A 26,217-nucleotide genomic window follows, 5' to 3' on the forward strand; every position below is an offset into this window, starting at 1 on the left:
TTTTCCAGATATCTGGTACTGTACTTTTTTGGATTAATCTATTGATAACTATAAATACAGGTAATGCTACAGATTCAGCTGCATGTTTGAGAAATAATAGAGGGAGTTTGTCAGCTGATGGGGAAAAAGGGTTTGAGTTTGTTAAGAAGTGATCTGAGAAATGAAGTTGCTACGGTGCTAGAGAGAAATGGTGGAAGAGATGAGGTGGGAGGTGGAGTCTTTATATGAAGAGTTTCTGGTTTAGTAAGCTTTTCTATTGTTTTGATGAAAAAGTTGTTAAGTAGGCTTACAGATTCATTAGAAGGTTTGTTAGGGTAGGGGTATGGTGAAGAGGGGTTCCCTGGAGTTAGTAGTTGTTTACTGAGTGCCAGAATTTCTTTGAGTTGGAATGTGGGTTGCTCAGAGATTTTTGGTAAACTTTTTTTTTTCTAGTAGGACCTGCGTTTTTGTTTGGTTGTGAAGCTGTTTATATCAGTTCAGGTAGAAAGTTGAGTTTTTATTTTTTTCCAGTCTCTCTTGTTCATAAGTGATCAAATTGCCTGGTTTAGTAATGGTGCATAATTACTTTTAGCCTAATTTTTCTACTGGGAGCCAGGGTGTTAAGGGTTTCTAGGAATAAATTGTTGAAGCTTTCATAAGCTTCATTCAGGGTAATGTGTGTACGAATGACCAGTTTACAGTGGACAGTAATTTGTTTAGAGTGACAGCGTTGTCGTTTTTAAGGTTACGAGACTCTTTGTATTGGTGGCACTTGTTAAGATTGGGAGAATGTCTTACTACTGAGGTAAGGAGGTGGTTGCTAAGGGAGCTAGGTAGGGTGGAAGGGTTATGATAGCACTGGGGGTTGGATACTACTATCCAATCGATAACCGAGCAGTTCTGGGAATTTTTTGCTGGTGCGTGGGTGAGGTGATCAGCTGGGTAAAGCCATAAAGGTTTATAGAGTAGGTAGGGGATGCAGTATTAACAAGGTTCCAATCAATATTCATATCCCCAAGGATGGTGGTTTCATAGGGAATGGCTATATAAATCCAAGAAAGAAACTACTCGAGTATGGGAATGCTTTAACCTGGAGGTATGTAAATTGCTGCAATGACAAGTTTTTTGTGGTGCTTTAGGTTACAGGTTGCTGTAAGTATTGAAGCATGGCAGAAATCAGGGATAACTATTGAGAGGGGAGAGAGAGAGTATAGTTACTCCTACACCCTTTTTTTACTTCTATCCATTCGAACAATATTATAACCAGGGGAGTGAATTTTGCAGTTTGTAATATGAGGTTTTAGACATGTCTCAGATAAAGCCAGTATATCTGGGTTATATTGAGAAATCCATGCATGAAGGAGGGTACTTTTATTGACAATGCTTTGTATATTCATTGAAACAAAAGATAGATTTTTGGAGGCTTATGATCGTAATAAGTTATCTGTGAGGCAGTTGGAAAGGGGGGGGGTGCTGTATAAGTATGGTTAGAGTGCTGTTGGTAAGGGCCTGGGCTGGAGTGAATATCACCAGATAAGAGTAGTATTGTGCTTTGAAGTATTTGTATGAAGAAATATTTGCAAAGGAACTGATGTTTTGTTTTGATGAGAGGTTGGGCATTTGGTATGTACAATACTTTGAACTCGTGACATGATATAGTGTTATGGTTAAAGAGAGGGGGCAATAGGGGTGGAGTAGGTTTTTGTATGGTGGGTAGTAGGATAAGAGAGTGTGGGAGATGGGGTGGTAAGCAGGTGAGAAGTAAGGTAAGTGGTTAGAGCCGAGAAAAAAATTAGAAATAGGAAGGAGAGAAATAGAGTTTTGAAAGGTATAGCCATGATTTAGTTACAGCTCAGAAATAATTAAAGGGTAACAATTTTTTAAGGTTAGTAGAAGAAATCAGGAATTAACTGAAGGAGTTTTCCAAAGTGAGTGACTGAAACGGTTAAAAGCAGGTAAGGCTCAGGAGGGATGGGGAGTGGGTGTTATAGTTAATGTTGATGTGGGTTATGAGTAGAGGAGAGGGATGTCTATTGGTTAATGCAGAGGTGCAGCAAAGCAGGGTTAGCTATAAAGGAAATGATGTCCAGGGGTGGGTGAAAATGGGGTTAGGGTAGGGGAGCGGAGTGAGCTTGAGTGCAGGGAGGGTGAACGAAGTGGGATGAGCCAGAAAAACTGGACCAGGCCAGCTTCCCAGAAAACAATCAGGAAAATCAAGCTCCGTCAATTCCAGGTCAGTGTAACGCAGTATCTTCCTAATAACTAAAAATCTTACACTACTAATCTAGTATAGTGTGGACCACCACTTGTATAGGGAAAAACAATACAAGTATGGGCTCCAGGTACATAGGTAAACCTTTTCCAAGAGAAAGAAAGTAGTTTTAAATAATTGACGTAGGAGTATAATAGGAAGAGTAACAATGTTGGGGGGGGGGGGACCAGTAGTGTGCATGCTTACAGTAAAAGGCTATAGCAAAATGTCTTCAGTTTAGAGGACAGATTAAATACAACTCTAACATACACTGGTTTACCTGAAAGCACTTTAGCATTCCACCCATGCAGGGTCTCACAGTGCAGGGCAGCTAGACAGCCTTTTGGTTTACTAGAGGTTGGCCAGGACACAGAATAAAACTTTTGCTGAGGGGAACTAGTTTAGCTGAAAGCACTTTAACATTCCACCAACACAGGATCTCACAGTGCAGAGCAACGAGACAGACTTTGGTTTATTGGAGGTTGGGCAGGACATAGAATAAAATGTTTGCTGAGGGGAATGCAAGCACACTACTCAGGATTCCTATGAAGCAAGGGCAGAAAAGCTAAGTCAAAAGATGGCGCCTTTCTGCTACATTTCCAATTTCTATTTTGGAGCCTTTCTACTTTCTATTTTGGAGCCTAGTGGGCATTTTCATTATTTGGTCAAGGGATTTTGCATTTACAAAGTCCAGGAATCTCTGTGACTATAGATTTCAGGCCATGTAGGATTCCCAGTCTACAAAGGGGTAATTAAAGTCTCTCATGAGTAGGGTTTTAGGTTGGATGGTAAGTGTATCCAGTAGGTCCAAGTATGCATTGTGAGCTTCTTGGGACATGGAGGGGACCTATAGCTGGCTAAGATATGGTATGGGATGAACTCCAGTGCATCATCCTGTTTGACCAACCTTGAGGTATGCTTGCTACTGATGTGCATTGAGACACCTCCACCTGTAGTCCTTGGCTGTGCAGCTACTGGTAAAAAGAGTGAAATACACTGAAACTTTACACTGCCAAGGTACTCTATGCAGCTTTAAACTATGTCTCAGTAATTGTACAGATGTCTACATTTTCGAGGGTGAGGAGGGCTTGGTGGGAGTTTAATTTTTTGTTTAACTTCTTGGCATTGAGCAGCAGCACCTTGTGGTTCAGTTGAGTTGATTTTGCTACATCAGTAGGTTCATCAATTTAGCATTGCCTAAAAATGGCACTTTCAGGGTGGATAAAGTTTTAGCCAGCATTCAAAAGCTTAGACGAGGCAGGTGCAGACCATCCTTGACAAGTAAAGTAGTCTGTTAACCATGCTGCCCCCAAGCTGACAAATATTGGATCCTATTTGAATGACACCAAAAAGGCAACTAATTGCTAAAATTTATCATCTTTTGCTCATATTTTGGCATCATCCTTTGTGATGGTAACATGTTGCTCAATGATAGGCTCATACCAGCCTGAGACAGATAGTCTGAGAGCTCCATAATGTCTTTCTTCATATAGTCCAGGAAGGTACATCTCAGGTCATTTACACCTACATGGACTATCATGGAATCATACTGGTACCTGTGGTGTAATGACTTGAGTGCTTGGCTGATTTGACAGATCATGGCACCAGATAAACAACTAACTGTTATATTCTCCTTGTACAGCCTGATTAGAGGGTCATCAGTATGTCTTACAATGGTGTCCCCTATGATGAGAGTCCTGGGAAGTCTGCTTGCTTGCCTTAGGGGCTTAGTGTATGGGGGTCCTTTGAGTATGACTACATGTGTGGTGTTAGGTGTTGTTTTTTTCTGAGTGCCTTGGGCAATCTAGGCAATCTTTGTTGTTTAGGAATACTGTTTTTAAGTGCCTTAACATACATTAGTCTATATATGTGTTCTGTGCTGTGTGAGGTGAATACTGTGTATATAGTTTTGACAATCTAATGTGCACTTGTATGAGAGTGTTTAGCCTCAAGTTATTGTTTACGTACACCTCTCACATATTGCGATTTGTTTCTTTAAGGATTAAGTGGTTGTAGGCAAACATGGGACAATTGCTGCATTGTCCAAAGGTGCCCATATCAACCAAGCTGGCTACAGAGAAGTTAGGAAATTGCATATCTATGCTGTTCAGTCCTATGAGTGGTGAGATACAAGGGGGTCATGTATTGGAGCTAGAAGGCTATTAAGGGTGCTTTGTTGGTGCAGACTAATAAGGGCACTTAATTTGGGCAGATTATCTTAAACAGTACTGAATTCTACTAACTTTAATATTTGTACAATGCTGAATTTTACTAACTCTATAGGTACTGAGACTTAGTGCCCAACTAGCTACTCTAAGCTTGTTGACATGCAAGGTAGTATTTGTTCTGTATTTATTGTTTTACAGTGTACAGTTTTTTGTGGACCAGTCTATAGGTGAAGTTTGCTTTCTAGATGTTTACTACTGTACAGGCCACTGCTAACTGCTGCTGACAGGTGAGCATCTCCGCACAATCATGCCAAATTTATAGCAACAAAGAAAAACAGAAAACTAACTAATAAGCACTCTGGCCAATAAAATTACTATACTATGAGCCTTTTGTGTGTTTCCCAACATAGATAGACCAGGCAAACATGTCCTACCACAAGATGAACAGAAGAGTCCCAAAGGGACAAAGCTACCACAAACCCATTAAACAAACAGCTGGAAATCCCTTGCTGAAAGCAATTTAAAGACAGTCTCACAGAAGTAACAATGAGAGGAAGAGCAATTGTTTTATAGAAATACAGTGGAATGCACAACTAAAAGCAGGAAACAGTAGCAATCACTCAAAATAACTTAAGCAAGTGTGATTTAGCCATCCCAATATAGAAGGTTAAGGCCTTCTTTGGATTTAGAGGAGATACCCTTTGCAATCAGCCGTGCCAGTTATAATGATTTCCTAACCATGGTTGCAAAATTAAGGTCAAAGGACAGGGCATTATCCTTCAATGTTCCAAAGTCTCTATCGTATTTTCATTTTGGAATGGTCTGTTGTCTATACTATAAGCTTGGTTGTGGGATTATTTACCAAATACAACAATATTGCACATTTTAACATTTTAGTTTTAGTCCATTTTCTGTGCACCAGCTATTAACATATGGAAGTTCAAGTTGTAGCTTCTACATATCAGAAGGGGATCTGAGGATGACATCCAGTTTACAATCATCTTTAAACTTGCTGAACCAGTGATCCTGTTTTTTTTTTTCATTTGGATATCATGGAAGAGTATGCCAAACAGTGGGACACTTATTATGGATTCCTGAGGATCTCTACTCATTTTCTTCATGCTCTCTGAAGATGCACCGATTATCCTGACTGTGCGTGTTCTATATCTCAGCCATTTGCTACCCATCAAAACTAGGCAGCGATCATTTTGGAGGACAATTCACTTGTTAATTATGTTAACATGCAGTATGGTATCAAATGGTTTGGAGAAGTCGTGATATACTCTACAGACAGCATGACCACTGCCCATGGTTTGTGTTACCTTCTTAAAGAAGTTTACCAGATTCATTAGACAGGATCTGCTCTTAACAAAGCTAATCTGCTGGAAGTCAAGTCATAAGGTTTTTAATATTGTAGTTTATTAGGTCAGTTATGAGCAGCTGCATGTTCTTAAAAAAATGAGGCGATGGAGTCTAATGGGTTTGTAGTTTCCATTGTCCGTGGGTATTTTGAAGTAGCATCACAGCTGGTCTGTGTCATACTTTGGGGACAAAGCCAGTGGCTGAGATCACATTAAATAGCTGTAAGAGTGGATCCACCTACACATTTTTACTGCTGTTCAGCAGACATGTAGGTATATTATCAGGTGCCAAGGAGGATGCATTTTTTTATTTTGTAAAACATTTTTAGCAAGTGTTCTTTAGTAATGATATGAGGTTTGAGATCCTTTGGAATAAATGGGTTTGTATAGTTTACTTGGGGATGAAATTTATATACTGAATTTGTTAGCTAACATATTTCATATTTGTGATATCTATTGGATTCAAGTAGGTGTGTCATTTTGAATAAGTTCAAAGCAACGGTACATATTATTTCTTAATTTTCGGTTGTAAGTAAAGAAGGATTTGTAATTATCCTTAGCTTCTGATCATAGTCTAACTTCATGGAATGCCTTTGTCATCCTGATGGTGTTTTCAGTTCCTTTAATGTTTTTCTTTTCTGTTGACCTTAATTTGAGTTTTAGTTTTGCTATGGATTCTAAGAAGCTTTTTTCTTTTACTCCATTCTTTATGTTTGCATGTGGACCACCATGCTGGTCTGCTATTGCACTTCCCATTTTGTCTGGTTCTAGTAGGAAGTGTCAGGTTAAGACATTTATCTCGGTAGGCAAACAATTTATTTGCATTACTACTAGCAGTGTCAGCATTTTGGGGGTCACAGTTATACTTGAATTTGGAAGCTTCATCGCAGAACTGCAAGAGGTTTGTCCATCTGATGTCTTTGAATACTATGATATTTTCAGCTGATGATTTGAAGGAGAAGGTTACCAATTTGTGGTCATACTTAAATAGGGAGGGTATACCCATTAGATAATGTGTACAGATGCTGTATTTTTAAAGACCAGGTCAAGACAATTTTGTCCTTTACTGGGTTCTTTGACTATTATGATTAGGGAGTTCTTCTTTATGAAATCAAGAACATTTTGAGCATAACCTTCATTTGAGGTATAGGTACACCTGACAGTTTATCAAAGGGTAGCTAAAGTCTTCCAGGATAATGGAATTAATGTGTATTTGAAGTTTATCAATTATCTTTAGGAGCTGAAAATTGTTGTTAGGGTATATTGAGGGGGTCTTGTGACATGCTGTGATCTGATTGTTGGTTTTACTTAGAGTGATCTGTATCTCATTAATTTCAGTTTGTGGGTCTCTAGGAATCTACCTTGAGGTAATGTGGTCTTTAGCAAATTTGGATATTCCACTTCTTTTCACATCAGGTTTAAAAACATAATAGGTGCAAAAGCCCTTTTATAAAATGAGATCATTCTGCACTTTTAAACCAAGTTTCAGTAATAGTACATACATCAATCTTCTCCAAATGCAAAAGGGCCTCAATATAATGTAATCTGGTATTTAGGCTCCTAGCATTGAGCAGCACCACCTTGCTATTGTCTGGTTCTTGATTTGTTTAGTTTTTTTTAGGTTTGGAGGTCTAGTGTCTGGTCCCTGCTTAAAAAGCCACTACTGGGGCAGCAGGAGCTTTAACCAGTATGTGGAAGCCTTGGAATGAATGGTGAACCCGTCCTTGATGAAGCAAGTGACGATGTCCAGCAGCTCATCTCAAGCTGACATATTTGTTCAGCCAATGGTTAAAATGAATCATCGTTTCTTGTAACACAGCATCATTCTTAAAGAAGGAAGGATTCTGCTCAATGCCACTGTCTTTCCTGCATTTGTAACATGCATGGAGAGCTCATAAATGTCTCTGAATATCCCTCAGAGTTTTGAGTGCCAGGTCATTTACACACACACAAGGACACTACCATGTCCTTGCAATGTCAGAGAACTTGGCACCTGAAAAGCAATTCACCATCACCCTATGTTTGTCCAGCTTTTTGAGAGTCTAATCATTGTGCCTGACTATGGAGTCACACTTCACCAGTACATTTTATTAGTTGAAGGTTTAAGTGTACTTGGTTTGAGAGAGGTTTTTCTAGTGACTTTCAGTGATGGATGTGGTAGTATATGCTGTAGTGTTTAATTTCTACTGAGTTCTAGTCAATTTTGATCTTGAAGGCTCAGACAATGACTTTTTTAATGATCTCAAAGTACAATACTTTTATATGTGTTTGTTTGGAGTGCTATAAAAGTGTGTCATGCTCACAGACTGTGTTCATATGAGGGAGTGCTACCTGCATTTTAGCTAAATATAGTTTGTGATGAGGAAGGTAATGGTTCATTTTCTGTGAGCATCAGGCAATTGCTACATTGCCTGAGGAGACCAAGTGGTATGACATCAATAACAGAGGGAAGACAAGTTGTCTGACCTATTTAGTCCAAGAGTGTGGAAATAAGGGATACAAGAGTTATTGGTATAGTATTTGACTTGATTGAATAAATTCTTATAAGCACATTATAACCAAAATCAGTACAATAAAATGTTTGCAGTATAATAAATACATATTAGTAAGGTTCTAACTCAGGCAGAAACAGCTTAAGCAATTTAAGTTGGTCCTGAAGCTAGGGCAGGTAGTGCCTAAGTGCAACCTGTTACTGGGTATGGCTCTATCAGTCTTGCTAAGAGTAAACCTTCAAGCTGAAGTGCCTGTTTCTACCAAGGAAAGATTTGTGCAGTGCTGGACGAAATGCTGCTTAGCACAATATTACTGAGCTAAGAAATCAAAGAAACTGTCAAATAAAACAGGTTTTAAGTTCAAATCCAGAGGGGAGAAAAAACAATACAAATGCAGAAAAATCACAGAACCGGGTTCCTATGAGTACAACGAAAATGCATTATGTCGAATGCGTTTTCGTCGACACATGCAGAGCAAACAGGCAAAACAGCGAAGCAGCTGTTCAGCAAATTCTTTCCCTGTGAAAGAAGTCGCTTGACCGCTTTGTTGTTTTGCCGTGTTCTGAAGTGTAGTGTGGTCCCTTGTCCGGTATAGCTCCCAAGCGTGATTGTGCAACAGTTACTGACCTTAGGGTTAGGTTGCAGGTTAAGGTAAGTGCATATGTATGAAAGTGTTTAGAGTTTTATATTTTGTGTTAAATGTATGGTTGTGTTACGTGTGTATGTGTTCTCAGTTGTTTACTTTTGTTTTGGGGGGGTAGAATTAGGGTTAAGGTAAGTGTGTATGTGTTTGGAGCTGTTTATGTAAATGTGCAAGAGTTACTGACCTTAGGGTTAGGATACGGGTTAAGATAAGTGCATATGGTTTAAAATGTTTACTGTTTTTTTTTTTTGTTAAATGTATGTTTGGGTTATGTGCATATGTGTATTTAGTTGTTTACTGGTTTTTGTGGGGGTATAATTAGGACTGTGTATGTGTGTATGTGTTTGGAAATGTGTAATGTTTTTTTTTTTTGCGTGGGTTGGGAAAGAAATCGCTGTTCTGTGGATTTGACATTTTCAGCTTTTGCTGAAAATGTGTCGATGTCACATCATTCGCTGTTTTAAGCATTCGATGTTGCAATATAGACCCCACAGAACCCACTCAAACTTATTTAAAGGGCTAGGCAGAGCAGAGAACTGGTAACCTTTGGAAATATTGGGATCCTCTTTAGCGAGTCCTATTATGTTCAAAACTGAATGGCCGAAAACCTTTTCTTGGAATGTTCTCTTTTCTTCCAGGTATGGTGATCTCAGAATTAGTATATATAAGTTTTGGAAGTGCGGGAGGCTTGAACCCCACATCAGGGGGTGCAGGTAGGCTTGACCTCTGGAAAATAGAACTTTAAAGGAGAAAAGTGATGTCCAGTATTCACTCTTTTCCTACATTTTCGCTATTTTTTTCAGTGTGTCGGCACTCAGTCTTAAGAGTGCCAACATTTCAATAGGAAGCCCACAGAACCCACTTGCAAAAGCAGTACAAACAGTGAAGCAACTTCAATTAATAACTGTAACTCTGGATTCAGAGAAGACACAGTAAAAGACAAAAAACTGACAACCACCCAAAACTGATTTAAATGGTTAGAATCTGCTTTGCACATATATCACGTGAAAAACAATAAAGATTGTAAAACCAGTTCAATGAATTTTTATAGCTTCAGAAAGAGAGGGGAAAAAACAGGAAAAAGGCAGAAAATGACATAACCTGGTCTAAAGTGATTTTAATAACTAAGTACAGCACCAAACCCACTTGCAAAAGCAGTGCAAACAGTAAAATGTCTTCAATTAATTGCCGTGACTTCAGATTTGGAGAAAACACAGATCAAATAAGATTTAAATAGCAAGAGGTCTTCAAGTTCAGTAGAATAAATGTATTTTCTTAATTCCTGTATACTGAATGGCATCAATATGGCTCATTTTGTTATACCTTGTGCCCAGCACATTAAACTTCTAAGGGCCAAGGCCGTGGCTTAGGTCCCTCGGCAGACCAAGTGCCTTTGGGGTTGGGGGTTGGCATAATGGTAAAGGTGTTTACCTTACAGACAGAAGGTGCAACATTTATCCTCAATTAGGATAATTGGCTTGGCTTGAAATGGCCCACGATGGCATTTCACCTAGCAGTAACCTATGAACCTATGAAGATAACAAGTTGGCAACATTTCTAATATTATGTGCATTCTTACTTGATATCAAAAGAAATGTGTATCAACTTTGTACTAAGCAATGCATTTAAACTTTTAAAGCAATGCATATTCTGGTACACCCACACTCACACATACATATCCATAGATATTTATATATATATATATATATATATATATATATATATATATATATATATATATATATATATATATATATATATATATATATATATATATATATGGATCTAGGACGTGTGCTCAAGTGAGCAAACGTCCCAATCCATAATAACCGAACACACTTTAATGAAAGCGCTTTTATCGAAAAAGCGCTTTTGTTAAAGTGCGTTACAAAAAAAATAAATAAAACACTACATTTACATTTTAGCAGGGGCTTCACTCCCCTGCACACCCCCTACTTTAATATTCTCCCACCGAGACCGCACTACAGTGGGGAAAATTGAAATTTACCTTACCCCCAACGTAGTACAGCCTTGGCAACAGGCATACTTACGCGAAAGTGCTTCTTAGGTGAGCAAATGTCTAGATCCATATACGTATATATATATATATATATATATATATATATATATATATATATATATATATATATATATATATATATATATATATATATATATATATATATATCTATATATATATATATATATATATATATATATATATATATGTATATATATATATATATATATATATACCCTGAGCTGATAAAGAGATAAAGGTGCAGGGTTACCAACTGGTAACCCTGTGCTTGATGCCTTGCTGGGGAACAACTGGGCAACAGCTGTATCTGTAGAGAAGAAAGGCCTGGCAATCTACTTCTGCAATATGCCACAAAATCTCTATGTTTCCTCCCATATTGCTTTACATATAAATATATATGTATGTGTGTGTCTATAGTTGTAACATTTGTATAGTAAATATATAGTAACAACTTGCTGTGCTTATAGTAATAAAGTATTCTAGTATGAAGTTTAAGATGTTGTTTATAAGCTGATCAAAGCTTGCTATCTTGTATGAATTTTGAGAGCAACAAAAAATAAACCCAATCTCAAATGCAAGTCATAAAATTTTATCAGTACACATCATTCTTTTCATGGTTCATTTTTTGTTATTCAGTTAACTTAATTCTCACTGTCTTTCATATACTGATTTAGCAGGATTTTCCCAAAGTCTACCAGATAACAGCCAATTAACATTGTTTCTTAGTCCTTTTCTCTTGCTTCTGTCCTCCCACTCATGCAATTATTCTAAACACATATATCAGCATATAATTGTTTGCCTTCTAATTAAGCATGAAAGGATGATGGCTGAAAGAACAAATATCTCTTATATTACATTGCTGTACCAGCTGCATTTTGTGCATTTGTAACTGCAATATTAGTTTTATGTATGCACACTGTGTTTTCCACCAGGCTTTGTGGCTGAGCCTGCAATTAGTCCAGTGGATTAATGCACTACCCTGGTATATAAAGTAAAGTAAACTAAAACTAAACACTCAGTACTTACAAATATGTTTTTCTCACAGTTCATCATAGAGATAGAGGTAACTCCATTAGTTTCTTCATCTCAGGTGACACTGTCTATCCCTTTTCCAGGCTATTGGGTTATATTCCAAACTACTCTTGTCCTTCATGTGAAGAATACTCTTCAGAACGCTCTCTCTAAACCTGGAGTTCAGGAGCTTGCCTCTGTCAATAGGTAATGGTCATAACAGAAATCCAGAAGAGGTTGATCCAATTAGTTGTCATGAAGACTGGTTTACCTGCTCACTCTGCATTCTCTCTCACTCCCTCTATCTCTTTCTCTTTCTCCCGCCCTCCCTGTCACTGTCTCTCTCCCTCTATGGTTTGCTAAATGTGTTTTCTAGGCTTAGCACTGTTTCCCTTTAATGTGGATTTTTACAGGATCAAGTTCAAACCTCTCCTTTTCCACCTTTTTAGGTAAATTCTGGATCAAAGAGAGATTTTGATAAAACACCAGTAAAGTAGCAGGAAACTTAAATGTCATGATACTTTTTTGCCACAGTCTTTTAAAAAGGTGCAAATTGTTTCATCGTTTGGGTAATGGAAGGAGGCAAATTTTGAATAAACTTACACAAATTTAAATTTTTTTCTCCTCTCTTGCTTAAACCTATGGCACTCCTACCCCTGTGCCTCATGTCCATTGCAGGGTTTGCACCCTTTCTCATCATACTTGCACTTGCTCAGATATGGGCTGAGGCCAGCGTGAACCTTATAGGTGTCCTGGATGGACTCAGTCATCAAACATCAGCCATTTTTTTTATTATGACCTACCTAGTTTCTCTGCCCCATCCCCTGCATTCTTTGACTCAGCATCTGAATGCTACTCCCCTCTTTGGACCAATCCTCCACTTAGGGAGTGTCATCAGTCAGCACCATCCCTCAATAGGATGGACATACCCATCTCTCCCTGCCGGTGCCTCAGATCCCAAGCTGCTAATCAAACCAGAGTCGCGTGTATCATACTTAGGGCTTTAACGATCTACACCATCATGCCAGCTTATTTACATGGATTTTTTTATACAAATTCCTTGTATTTCAAAAGTCCAATGAGTTTTGTTTATTTATCAGTGTAGATTTAGGTCCCTAGTGTGTTTGTTTGTAGAAATACTGATTTTGCAAAGAAACATTAGGTCAAATAGGACTGGGTTTTTCATGCCTCAAAAAGTGAGACACAGGTCACTTTGGGGCAGCTACTATATTATTGAGTATAAGAAGAATCATGTTAATCTGTTAGGACAGTTGAATGATTTAAGGTTTAGATTTTCTTGATTAGAAATCTCTGAAGCCCTTCCAGTAGAGTGATACACTTGGGTTTGTACATATCAATTTTCTTTCTTTATTAATCTCTGAAGCTTTTCCATTTGAGTGATATGCTTTGATTTGTACATATCAAAGAGGGCACCATATTCCATGATGTGTCTGATAAGGAAATAGCACAATGGTAGGATTATTTCTTTGGATATTGAAGATGGCCCCTGGAAATTAACTAGAACACATTGAAGGATTTACTGATTATGGTGGAAGCATGATGATCGAATGAGAGTGTAAGTTGTCCACATAAATAAAAATGTCTTTTTGTGACTGTATCTGTACAAAGAGGAGTACCACTTTTAACATCTGAGGCGAGGGCTGCTTTTTTTGTCCAACACTACTGTGATATAATTTTTGAATTTAGATTGAGATCATTTTTAGTACACCAGGTATGTGCACATTCCAGCTATTGGTAGAGATGTTTAGTATTGGAGGATGAGTGGATAACAATGCTCAGCTGTTTAGTATCGGAGGATGAGTGGATAACAATGCTCAGCTTGCAGCCATCAGCAAACTTGGTCAACCACATTTTTGTGACATTGGCTTAGATGCCTGCAAAATAAATGGCAAACCTGAAAGGGCCCAGCATTGATCCCTGTGGTACTTACCTATCTGCAATTTTGCTTTCAGAGGGGGTACCATAGACTTTTATAACTTGGGATCTGTTGGATAGCCAGTCTTTAGTATAGCTGACAATGTAGGAGTTTACATGAAGTTTGTCTAGTGTTTCAATAATTCAAGCATGGTGGATAGTGTCGAAAGCTTTGGGCTGGTCATGATAAGCATTGTGCACCAGTGATAACCTTTTACTACGTGTTCTTGACATGGATGTCAACATCCACCTCTAGATTTGATCTCACAGTGAATTTCCTGTCATCCATGCCTCAGACACATATTACGTTGTTTATAACTGGAAATCAAATAATAATCCTCTGTTATTCATCATTTGGAAGTATTCATAAATATGTCAAAAATTCCCAACATTTACATGCAGTATTCTATTACTGATGGCCTTTAAATGACAGTATCTGCCTAATCGCCTTCTCAATTATATATATGATGGAAGTATAGTATTCATTAATATAATGGTCAGTGTTTACCTCATTGGTTATACAGGTGTAGTGACCTGGTTTCTGTTAACATTACATCTGCTGCTGTCCTCAATCTAGAGATCATCAAAGACTGATGGTATCACATATTCTCCTTGGCTACCTTTGGTTGGGTGTGCTTTGTCAACAGGGACAGACTAAGGTGTGGTTCCTTAGCCAACTATGGCTAATGGCAGGCTACGGTCACAGTAAAGGTTTAATCTGTAGCTCTGTACACAGATGGCATCATGTCACTGGCTCCCCAAGTGTTTCCAACTGCCTGGTTAAATATTATGCTCACAGTAATGAGTACAGTTGGTAGGTCAGAGACAACAGAAATGCATCACTATGGCTAGGGTGTAGTTGATGTCCACTTTGTGAACTTATAAATTATGCACCACCCTACTGGGGGCTTGCTTGCATTGTTGCTGTGTATCACACATCTCTGTTGTGTGGAGTTTCTTAAGTGTCACCAATGTGATTTGCATATATTTTATGAATGGCATATGGTCATCTGCTAGAATTCAAGGCATGGTGACAATGCATTGTGCATATCATGTCTACAAATAACATCCTCTGCTGTGGGATTTGCTATCCCCACTCCTCATACACATAGGCAGAACTATAATGTATATAAGCTTATGTGGAGGTTTCAGACTTTGAATCAATAGCTTTATATCTGTTGGCATTGTATATATCTGAATGCTATGCTATAGCTTATAGTAAACTTAAGATTAGAAAGACCTGGTTAAGTCCAAAGAAAGCAAAATGGACATTCTGGGGTGCAAGATTGTGAACTACAACTCACAGTATTTTCTTTATTTCATTTTATAGACTGAGACTGATGGTCACATATTTGTCTGAAAGAAAGAATTCAAGACGTTATCACCACTTATCTACATTTCCACTGTACTATAAATTAAACAATATGCTATTAGCTAGGTTAAAAATCAAAAAAAAAAAGAAAACAAAATGAAAAAAAAAATAAATAAAAGGAAAAAATAATAACCAAAGCAGACCCAACTTTAAGTCAAATCTGGTAAATTAAAAATAAATAAAATATCCAGGATATGGCTGAGAGCTGTGTCTGCTTTTGTTATTTTCTCTTTCATTCAGGACTACCATGACTTACATTGTGTATATTTTAAGTAAAATAGGTTCATACATTCACAGATAGGTACTAGGCTATTGGCCCCACGGCCTATATAAGCCTAGCCAAAAAGGTACCCTGGCTTTCACCACCCAAGAAAATTATTTTCCTGTGCTCCTGTCTAGCAGAGCCACAGAGGTGATCCCCGGGATGAATTTCCTATTTCCCATCCAATCATCAAGATTTCTTTTGAAGAGTGCTAATGAGGAGCTTTCTTTGATATAGATAAGATAGTTTGTTCCAGAGTATGGGACGTCTCTGGTTCAGGAATCTATCCCTCCAGCATGTTCTGTTTATTGTGGTGACACGGTTTAGGACCCTAGAGCATGTAGCTCAAAGGGATTGGGATTTCTTTAAGTGGAGCATGTCCAATAACTCTGGGTTTGACATAGCTTTGTATGTTAGGCAGAGACTGCCTCTGAGTAGTCGATATGTGATGGAGTAAAGCTGGAGTTTTTTGAGACGGTCTGTGTAGGGCATCTGTTTGAGGCCAGTAATCCTCTTTGTGAGGTATTTCTGCGGCCTTTCTAGTTGTTGTAGATGTCTTGTGAGGTACATGCCAAAAGGGGCATTGTACTCTATAATGAGTCTAATGACTGATGAGTAGAGGGGTACAATGACCTCTTTTTTTCTGCATGAGGAACCTTTTGTGATGAGGTGTACCACATAGAAGGATTTCCTGACTACTGTGGCGATGTGATTATCAAAGGAGAGACTGCTGTCCACCTGTGTCCCAAGGTCTCTTATCACACTTTCGGTATTAAGTAGACTACCACCTATGTGGTAGCTCATGGGTACAGAGTTTTTACCAAAGGGGATGACAATGCACTTTTTGGCATTGAGCTTGAGGCCATGGCTTTGACACCAGGCATCTATCTCAGTGAGGCCCTTTTGTAGGATGTCCACATTGTTAGGAGTTTCGATTATGGCTCCTAGTTTGCAGTCATCTGCAAACTTAATTAGCCAAAGACCTTCTGTGCTAGCCTGTACTTCAGAAAAGTAGATACCAAACAGGAGAGGACCCAGGACTGAACTCTGTGGTACTCCACTTGCCACTGGTCTGAAGTCGGATTTGGAGTCTGCTACTTTCACAGTGTGGGTAATGTTAGTGAGCCAGTTGGCAACCCATCTTGTGACATAGGGATTTATACCTAGTTTAGTGAGTTAATCTATAATTCCAGAGTGGGGGATGGTATCAAAAGCCTTGGCAAGATCTAGATAGGCTGTGTGAACCACCTTACCCTCGTCTATGGCTTTGGTGACTGCTTCAAAGAAGTCTATCAGGTTTAGGAGACATGATCTGCCTTTTACAAACCCGAACTGGGTGAGGTCCAGAGTTTGGAGATTACTAATGTCTTTGTTTATAAGTTCCATGATGATACGTTCCATGGCCTTGCAGACCAGGCTCATTAGGCTAATGGGGCGGTAGTACCCGGGGTCTGTGTTGGCTCCCCTTTGTGGAGTGGGATAACCATCTCTGTGCACCATTCAGTGGACACAAATCCTGAGGTGAGGCTATGATTGAACATGGTGCTTAGGTGGGGTACCAGTTCATTCTGTAGTTCATGAAGAACGCAGCCTGGGATGTTGTCAGGTCCCCTTTGTTCTTGGCTTTGGGGAGTGTGTTTTTTAGCTGTGCAGTCGTGATTACAGGAAATTTGCATTCTTCCAGTATAGAGATGGGCAATTTAGGGGGTGAGAGGGAGTTAAAGTTAGCACTGAACCTGTCTGCCAGGATGTTGGCAATATCAATTGGTTCTGTGTATTTAGTGCCATTGTGCTGTAACTCAAAGCAGTTCAGTTCTGAGTGTTGCTATTGAGATTCTTGACATAGCTATAGAATGCTTTGTGGTTGTCTTTACAATCAGTGGCAATTTTGTTTTTGTAACCAGCTTTGGAGGATTTTATGAGGGATCTCAGCTTCTTACCAAGGCTGACCAGGGAGTTCCTTCAGTCATGGGATTTTACTCTTTTTTGCAACAGTTTCTATCTTCTGTTGTAGAGTTTGTTTATGGCAGGGGACCACCAGATTGGCTTCCTTTTTTGGAGGATATCATCTTGGTTCTGTTAGGGATAGCATGATCCATGCACTCGTGTAAGTGCTTATAAAGTGCATTTGTGTAGGATTCAGCAGTCGTACCTCTATTGTCTATCTGCATGGGTGTCGTGAAGTTTGCCGCTTCTGTCTTAAGAAACATAAAGTTGGCTTTGGAGAAATTTTTTATGGTGGTTTCCCTAATGGGGTGTGGGGGTGGGATGTGGATGTCTAGGGTGATTAGCTTGTGGTTGGATCTGACCAATGAGTAATTGACATCTGGTGTGGAACACCGGTCGCCCGTGTTGGTAATGACCAGGTCTAGGATATTGCTGCCCCTGGTGGGGGTGTGGATAAGTTGATCCAAGGCAATGGAATTTATGAATTCCAGAAAACATTGAGGAAAAGAGTTGGTACAAGAGTAGTTTTCCCAGTTAATGGTGGGATTGTTGAAATCGCCCATTATTAGGGTGTTGGGTTGCACCCTAATATTTTCCAGTGTATCAAGAAATGAGGAGTGGGAATCCTGGGGCATGGTGGGGGATCTGTAGCAAGTTACAATTTGGATTGTGGTCTTCTTCCCAGAGTTAGTTGCACTTGGATAATCTCAGATGCATTATGCTGAGCAACTAGCTTGGAGGTGTGGCTATACGGACACGCCTCTGCCTTTAGTGTTTTGGTCTAGGTTAGTTGCCGAAAGGTGTGGCATAAATTATAGCCTGGTAACGCAGGGGTGCTCTCTACAGCCTTGAACCAAGTCTCTGTCAATGCACAGATGTCAATGTTCTCCATTTTAAGGAGTGCCTCAAGTGAATGCATTTTTAGGTTTGGACTTCTAGCATTGAGTAGCATTACCCTCAGATTTTGCTTGCTTGTACCTGTTACAGTGGTTAATTTGTCATTTAAACCTTGCCTAAAAAAGGCACTATAGGGGTGGCAAGAGCCTTAGCCAGTATATGGAATCCCAAGGCGAACAGGTGCAGGCCATCTCTGGCAAAGCATCGTGGTCAGTCGATCATGTTATCCCAGGCAGACAGATACTGGATCCCCTTAGAATGACACCAGAAGCTTAGCCAATTGTTGAAGTCAATCATTTTGTCCTTGTACTGTGGTATCATTCTGGGTGATGGCAGGATGCTACTCAGGGCTAGGGTCATACCTGCCTGGGCTACAAGATTGGAGAGCTCCTCCATGTCTCTTTTCAAGTAGTCCAGGGAAGTACATCTCAGGTCATTCACACCAACATGGACAATGACAGAGTCATATTTGTACTTGTTGTGGAGTGACCTGAGTGCATGCAATATGTGGTGGATCCTGGCAGCAGACAGGCAGCTGACAGTAACTTTCTCCTTGTTTAGCCTGGTGAGTGGAACATCAGTGTGCCTGACTATAGAGCCACCTATGACTACAGTGTTGTGTATGTTGTTATGCCTTATGGGCTGTGGTTGAGTGGCACACTGAATTTGTGGGCTATGTGTCATTTGTGTTGTGTTGGGGGAGTAGAGGTTGCTTGCATTTCTGCTTTGGAGGTCTCTGTTGCTTGAGCAGATTTTTATTGAGAGCCTCCACGAATGGAGTTGTGTGTTTTGTGTTGCTATGTGTGGGTTTTGGTGATGTAGGTTTTGAGGGACTATGTTATAAGTGTGGCATGGTAGAAGTGTTTACCTTCTCCTCTTGACTGTCTAGTCCAGTCTTGGGTAAAGAGAGCTTTGCTTCCAGTTTGGCTATATAAGTGCATCTCTCACAGGTTGTAGTGTTGGGTGGTAGGAGGAGAGGGTTGTCTGTGTACATGAGGCAATTGCTGCATTGCCCCAAGATGCCCAGATTCATCAGGTAGACAGGTGAAAACACCAAGAGCTGACCCTTAGACATTGCTGGATAGATGCTTATTTATTAAGTACTAAAAACTGTTTTCCTCTAGACAAGTGAGGAAAGTTGAGTGCTGTAGTAATTTTTAGCTTATTTAGTGCTTACAATGAGTTCTGAACAAGTGCTGAGCTCAAAGAAACAGATTAGAGTGCGAAAACTAAAAAAAACTGGCTAGTTCTAAGGGAAAATTTGAAGAACCGACTTTATGACGCCGGGAATAGTTTAACCCTTGCTAAGCGGCGATGCATTAGGTGTATTTTTTTTTTAATATAACAGTAGCAAATGAGCAGACTGGTTTAAACAAATTAACCAATAAAAAGCTAAAAACTGAGCCCCATTCCAGCAGTCTTCAATCAGACAAGTTCTAACAGCACACTCCTGCCAGTAGGGTACAGGGGAACCTTCTCCAAAAAAAGATGGTCTGGATTAGTGCTCAAATTATACAAACATAGCTAGATTCAGCAGGTCTAAATTTAGTCTATGCTACAGCAAACAAGGTGTACCAATTTCAGAAATAAACAGTTCAAATAAGCAGGCACAATAAGCCTTTAACCAGAAACACCCAGCTCAGAAGGGCAGAATCTACCCTCTCCTTCCACAAGATTGCAGACCACACCTTCTTAATGTAAAATAACTGGCCCGAAGCCCAAGTGCTTAAACCAGAACTAATACACTTTTGGAATAACAGACATTAAGCCTTCAATCAGCAACTCCCAACTTGTAAGCTACCGGTCCTGCCACAACAGTGCAGACCACAAACTTTCTTAATGTAAAACAACTGGTCTGATGCCCAAGTGCTTCAACCAAAGGCTTAGAGTAACAGTTACAATTTAATCAGGCTACTAACAAGCAGTAATAAATGCAGCAGAATAAATGCAATAAAGTAGGAAGAAACACAAATACAGTAAAAGTAGATGAATACAGTGCAATTTTTTATATATTAATAGAAAATGAGCAAACTGATTTAAACAAATCACCCAATTGACCAGTAAAAAAGCTCAAAACTGAGACCTGTTCTAGCAGTCCTCAATCAGACATGTTCTAACTGCACACTCCTGTCACTAGGGTGCAGGGGAACTTTCTCCAAAAAGATGGCCTGGATTAGTGCTCAGGTTATACAAACAAAGCTAGATTCAGCATCCCTGAATCTAGTCTATACTTCAGCAAACAAGATGCACAAATTCCAGAAAGAAACAGTTCAAATAAGCAGGCACAATAATCCTTTAACCAGAAATTCCAAGATCAGAAGGGCAGAATCTAGCCTCTCCTCCCACAAGAGTGCAGACCACAAACCTTCTTAATGTAAAATAACTGGCCTGAAGCCCAAGTGCTTAAACCAGAACTAATGCACTTTTAGAATAACAGACATTGAGCCTTCAATCAGCAATTCCCAACTTAGAAGGATGTAAGCTACCTGTCCTGCCACAACAGTGCAGACCACAAACCTTCTTAATATAAAACAACTGGTCTGAAGCCCAAGTGCTTAAACCAAAAGGCTTAGAATAACAGTTACAATTTAATCAGGCTACTACCAAGCAGTAATAAATGCAGCAAAATAAATACAATTGAGTACTTTTAGAAGAGGCAAAAGCAAAATAAAGTGCACATTTTTAAGTAAAGTGCAAGGAGAGAGGAAGGAGCAGAAGAAAAATTCACGCTTAAGAACCTAAGTGGGTTGGCCTTCTCATATGTTTTTCTGTATTAAGTAGAGTGAACATCAGACTGGGAGGGGTGTCCCAGATCAAATTTACAGAAGGGGGCAGGCAACTGTAAAGCCACCAACTATAACAACAATACAAGAATAGGGAGGGAGGGGAAAAAAACAGTTTCAGGACAGATGAGAAACATAAAACAATGCCAGAAAATATATAAAATAATTCAGTCAGGCAAAAAAATAATTCAGTCAGGCAAAATTAAGACAATGCAGAACTCTGAAAGGTTAAAATGCCAATAAATATACTTATCAATCAGTGATATATTTCCAGATTGTTTGAGAATCACACTTCAGCCAGAACACCAGGAGTTTCCAACAGTGTTGATTACTTGTGGAATTGGTGATTGTTCCTTTGTGCAAACTTTAGTTGGTTCTTGTGCTAGTTATTGTATTGTAGTGCACACTTCAGCTGTTGCTTTTTAAATACTTTGTATATGTTGTGTGAGTTTAGAAGCTTTTCTCCAAGGGTCCCCTCTGGAAATGTACTCAGCCCCATAGGGCTAACCCAGTCATAATTTTTTTTTTTTTTATTTAACATTTGTTGACCGGGAAAGTCCGACTAGGTTCCACAGATCCTGTTTTCAGCGGAGGCCCGGGGAGAAATGCTCCAGAAGCATGTCTTTAGAATGTAAAGAATATAAAAAAATATATATATAAAAAAAAAAGAATATAAAAATGTATTTAATAGTGTTACCTAGCTACAGTGTAGGTATTACTCCTTATCTTAATAAAGGGAACGATGTTTGGCCATTTGTTTAGAAAATTATTCTGGTAAGTCTTTTTCTTCAGATGACTCTGTTGTTCTCATTTTTTGCAAAGATGCAGTTTTCTTTTCTAGTTTAAAATATTGTTGTCATCCTGTTGATGCTGCGTTCACAGTAGATTTGGATTCTTAATGATTACTCTAATTCTTTTTTCTTTCTGCAGTGTTATGATGGGCTTGCATTATTTTTTTCTGTATTTATTTAATAGTGTTTAGTTTTTTTTTCTATACTGTAACAGAAATGGATCCCATTCCTTAGTCAGGATACAATTGATGTTCATGAACTCACTTGTGCTTCATGCTTGGACGCTTGCCAGAAGTGCTGCTCTTAGCAGAATTACTTCATTCATATGTAGTTGCCTTTATTGGTAGCATATTACATATGCTTTCCAATGTACATTTAGTGACTCAGGATTAATAGTAGGCAAAATTTGATATCCTCAGTCCATTTTCTATGTCATCTAGCTTCACTGTTTAATGCTGACTTCGTTTAATTAAGAAGCACTAACATAACTTAATTTCTGTAATTGTCTTATCTTGACTCATATCTGCTACTATCCATTTTAAAAGCTGAGATGAGTATGTCTGAACTGTTTCTTTCAGCCCTGAATGCAGTCCCATCACTAACTGTACAGAATACCTGCAGTCTTTAAAAACACTCATTTTCCCCTCAGGAGCTTGGCAGATTCTTTTACATGAGCAATCATTTGTACCTGGGTTGTTGGCATTCTGGATTGCTAGGACTCTTTCATTAAACATTTCCTCAAAAAATATTCATTTCCCTGAAGTTTTCCCCACTGTTTAAGACTTAAAATTAAACCGGCAAATTATCGTCAAAGAATTATAAGCAAATTTGCAAAATATATTTTCTTCTTTTTGAGATAGAGTTGCAGATAACTTTGTCTTTCAATATGATAACATCCCTAGAATATTATATGTATTACTGAATATATAATTGCAAACTGAAGAAGCTACAAGAAACTTATAAAAGATGCATGCATTGAATGTGGTTGCTTACACTAAGAGCAAGTCTTTTGGAATCTGCCCCTTAATCTTTCCAAAAAAAGAATATTATCATGCATTGTAGATATTTGTTGTGTATTTTGCATGCTTGATGTTTATATTTGCACTTTCCTGTTTCATATTTTGTGTATATCTAATACCATTTTTAATTATTTTATGTAAGTGATGGCTGAAAAGAGGTCTTTTTGGTCTAGGCCTCCAAACTGTAAACTAAAATAAACGAAAGTGGAGATGAGCATGGTCTGAGGCAAATTATATTGGTGTGATGTGTTACTGTGTTTATTTAATCTGTGCTGCTTGATAGAACCATCCTCATTATGAGTTCTACTATTACTATTATAGTTTTTGGAAGAAAATTTATAACTAAAAACTTCCAGTAGAATAGGATGACGGTTATGTTAATATTTTAACAACGGTATCCTTTACCTTTATTGGCCTAAATCACATGTCTAAGGGCTTTTATTTTTGCTACTAGCTGTTTACAGGGGCTGGAAAATGACAAACAGAGGACAGATGTTCATTACTATTCAATGACTGGTGAAGGGAAGTTTAACTGGAGATTTCTGTTCCGCTTTGATTATCTGACTGCTGAGAAGAAGATGGTTGTGAGACGTAAGCAATCTATTTTCTCTGTGGATGAAACAGAATACAAAATGCCTCCTATTTTGCAACTACAGGTGTGGGATGCAGACATTGTTTCAGCTGATGACTTTCTTGGTAAGTACATGTCTTATGAAATTATTCATGTAGGAATTTCATTGTTTTATTTCATGTTACTATTTAAGAGAAAAGTGTATGAAAAGCATTATTTCTAGCTTAATAGTAACTTTAAAGGCAACATATACATTATGTTTTTACTGTTTTAATATAAAAGCCAAAATGTCAGCACTGGTGTAACAAAAAGACTTTGATTATATCTAGTTGCTTTATATTTTTTTTATTTTTGAATATTATTATTGTTTTAAAACTTAGTAGCAAGAAAAAAGACAGAATAAGGAAAGGAAAGGGAAACTTGTTGGAGGGAATGTCGCTCCAGTGAAGCATATAAGTATGCCAGATTAATCAAGTGATTCTGAGACAGCAATATAACTCCCCCAGGTAAACAGAACTGTTATGGTGCTATGTCAATGGAAGATGAAGACAGGGTATAAAAAGCGTATAAAATGAATGGAGAATATAACTACAGAACCTCATAAAGAGTAATAAATAAATTTAGTTAGCCTCCTACTTGTTTCTTGACCTCTCTAAAGCTTTCAATACTGTTTCCCATAGACTACTTCTATCCAAACTAGCTTCACTTAACCTATCTAACTCTATGCTATCTTGGTTTTCCAGCTACCACTCCAATAGATTTCAGGCATTGAAATGGCAATCCAGTATCTCACACTCCAATAGATTCCAGGCAGTGAAATGGCAATGCAATATCTCCACCTTCTTAGCTGTCAAAAGAGGGGCTACCCCAAGGTTCAATCCTGGGACCCCTACCTTTTAATGTTTGTATCAATGACCTCCACTCTTCTTACCCAATCTCTACTACCATTCAGTATGCCGATGACTCTGCTATCATCTCCCACTGAGAAAGCATCACTCATCTTCAAACCCTCACCCAACAGTCCCTCTGTGCAATAGAAAGATAGCTCACTTCCAACTAACTGATACTTGACCCAAAAAAAAACAAACTTCTCTTATTCCTACCTACAACTGTCCAGCATCACAAAGCTCCATTACTGTGTTCTCCTTGAACAACACACTCATGTCTACCAAACCTGACATTAAACTTGTAGTTGTTATCATCTACGACCAACTTAAGTTTGATCTCCATACTCAACATTGCATTAAAAAGATACATCAAAACTAGGTGTGTTTATACAGACATAAAAATTCCTCAAATGTTTTGAGACTTTCTCTGGCACAAGTTTTTCTACTTCTCACACTACTGTATGCACCCCTATACTATTTCTCAATTTTCTGCCTAAACTAGAACTTACCTATTATAGAATTGCCAGATTTGCCTCCAGTGTACCTTATCGTACCCACCACTGCACTGCCTAAAAAGACTACAGTGGCTGGAATTTCATAACCAAATACTACTACCTCAGCTTCTCATGGCTCACACTATTTTACACATACCCTCCTTCTGCCCCACAGTATCTGCTCTAATTATAACTTACACCTCTAACTGTGCTCTCTGTAGCTCTCAACAGCATGTACTGCATGCCTGTAGGCCCAAGAAAAATGTTGGTAAACAGCTCTACAGCTACTCTGTAGCAAATTTCTGGAATAAGCTCCATTTAAGGGTCTATATCACATTGTCGAAGTTTTACAACTTTGAATGCTATACAGTCGAACCCATATATTCAAAGTTGTAAAACTTCGTAAACTTAAAAAAAAAAAAAAAAATAATAAATAAATTGCCTGGCGGTTGTAAGCGGGGGGGGGGGCAAGCCCACCTGCACCCCCTGCTCTCTAAATATACCAACTCCGAGACTGCACTACAATGCAGTACAGTGCAGAAAAGGAAGATTTGCCTTTACTACACTGCAGCGCGATCTCAGACTTGGTATATTTAAGGAGCGGGGGGTGCTGGCAGTGCTTCTGTGGGCGGTGCAAGGGGGCTTGCCCCTTTGCTTACAACCCTTCAGGTATGTTTTTTATTATTTTTATTTTTTTCTAAGTTTATGAAGTTTTACAACTTCGAACATATGGGTTTGACCATATAGTGTTCGAAGTTGTAAAACTTTGACAACGTGATATAGACCCTCCATTTAAGTCTTAGATCCATCAGTAACCCTAAGTTTATTAAAATAACTTTGAAAGAAAGCCTCTACAAATCTTGGTCCTGCCCATGCAATGACCCGACTTAACATAATTTTCACTTCCTGTAATGTTGCTCCCTCTATGACCTGAATTAATATACATTCCCTCTTTTAAAAGTTTGTATCCTATTCTCTCACCTTTTCTGCACCTTCTTAACTTCTTCTAATCAGTTTCCTTTGCTTCCTGAGCTTCCTAATCTGTTGACTGTTCAATGGCCTTTTACACAAGTTTTTAATCTCCAGTTTATATCACAGGTCTTAAAGGACCTACTGTTCTTATTACTTTCAGCTACCCAGATGACCTCTATTGCTCTCTATATTTATGTATATATTGCACAGTTTTAGTATGTTGTCTTTTGATTGCTGCCTCTATCACTATCATACCTTGTACTATGTATGTTTAGTTTTGATTCAACTTGCTCAAAGTAATTAATTTTGGTCATGTAGATTACTCTTTGTATTCTTCTATT

The 26,217-nt window shown here is 38.6% G+C and overlaps 1 protein-coding gene across 1 annotated transcript in view; it reads left to right on the forward strand.

The window, feature by feature from the left end:
- LOC122797634 (otoferlin-like) overlaps window positions 1-24,295 on the forward strand; it is a 1,687,021-nt gene extending 1,662,726 nt beyond the window's left edge. The window contains exons 37-38 of the mRNA XM_044066178.1: window positions 23,407-23,648; window positions 24,267-24,295. Coding sequence (XP_043922113.1) covers window positions 23,407-23,648; window positions 24,267-24,295 — 271 coding nt within the window. The remainder of the gene's footprint in view (window positions 1-23,406; window positions 23,649-24,266) is intronic.
- Window positions 24,296-26,217: the final 1,922 nt, after the last annotated feature.

This window comes from Protopterus annectens, chromosome 3.part1 (assembly GCF_019279795.1).
Source record: "Protopterus annectens isolate FY-2018-M chromosome 3.part1, PAN1.0, whole genome shotgun sequence".
Taxonomy (NCBI): Eukaryota; Metazoa; Chordata; order Ceratodontiformes; family Protopteridae; genus Protopterus; species Protopterus annectens.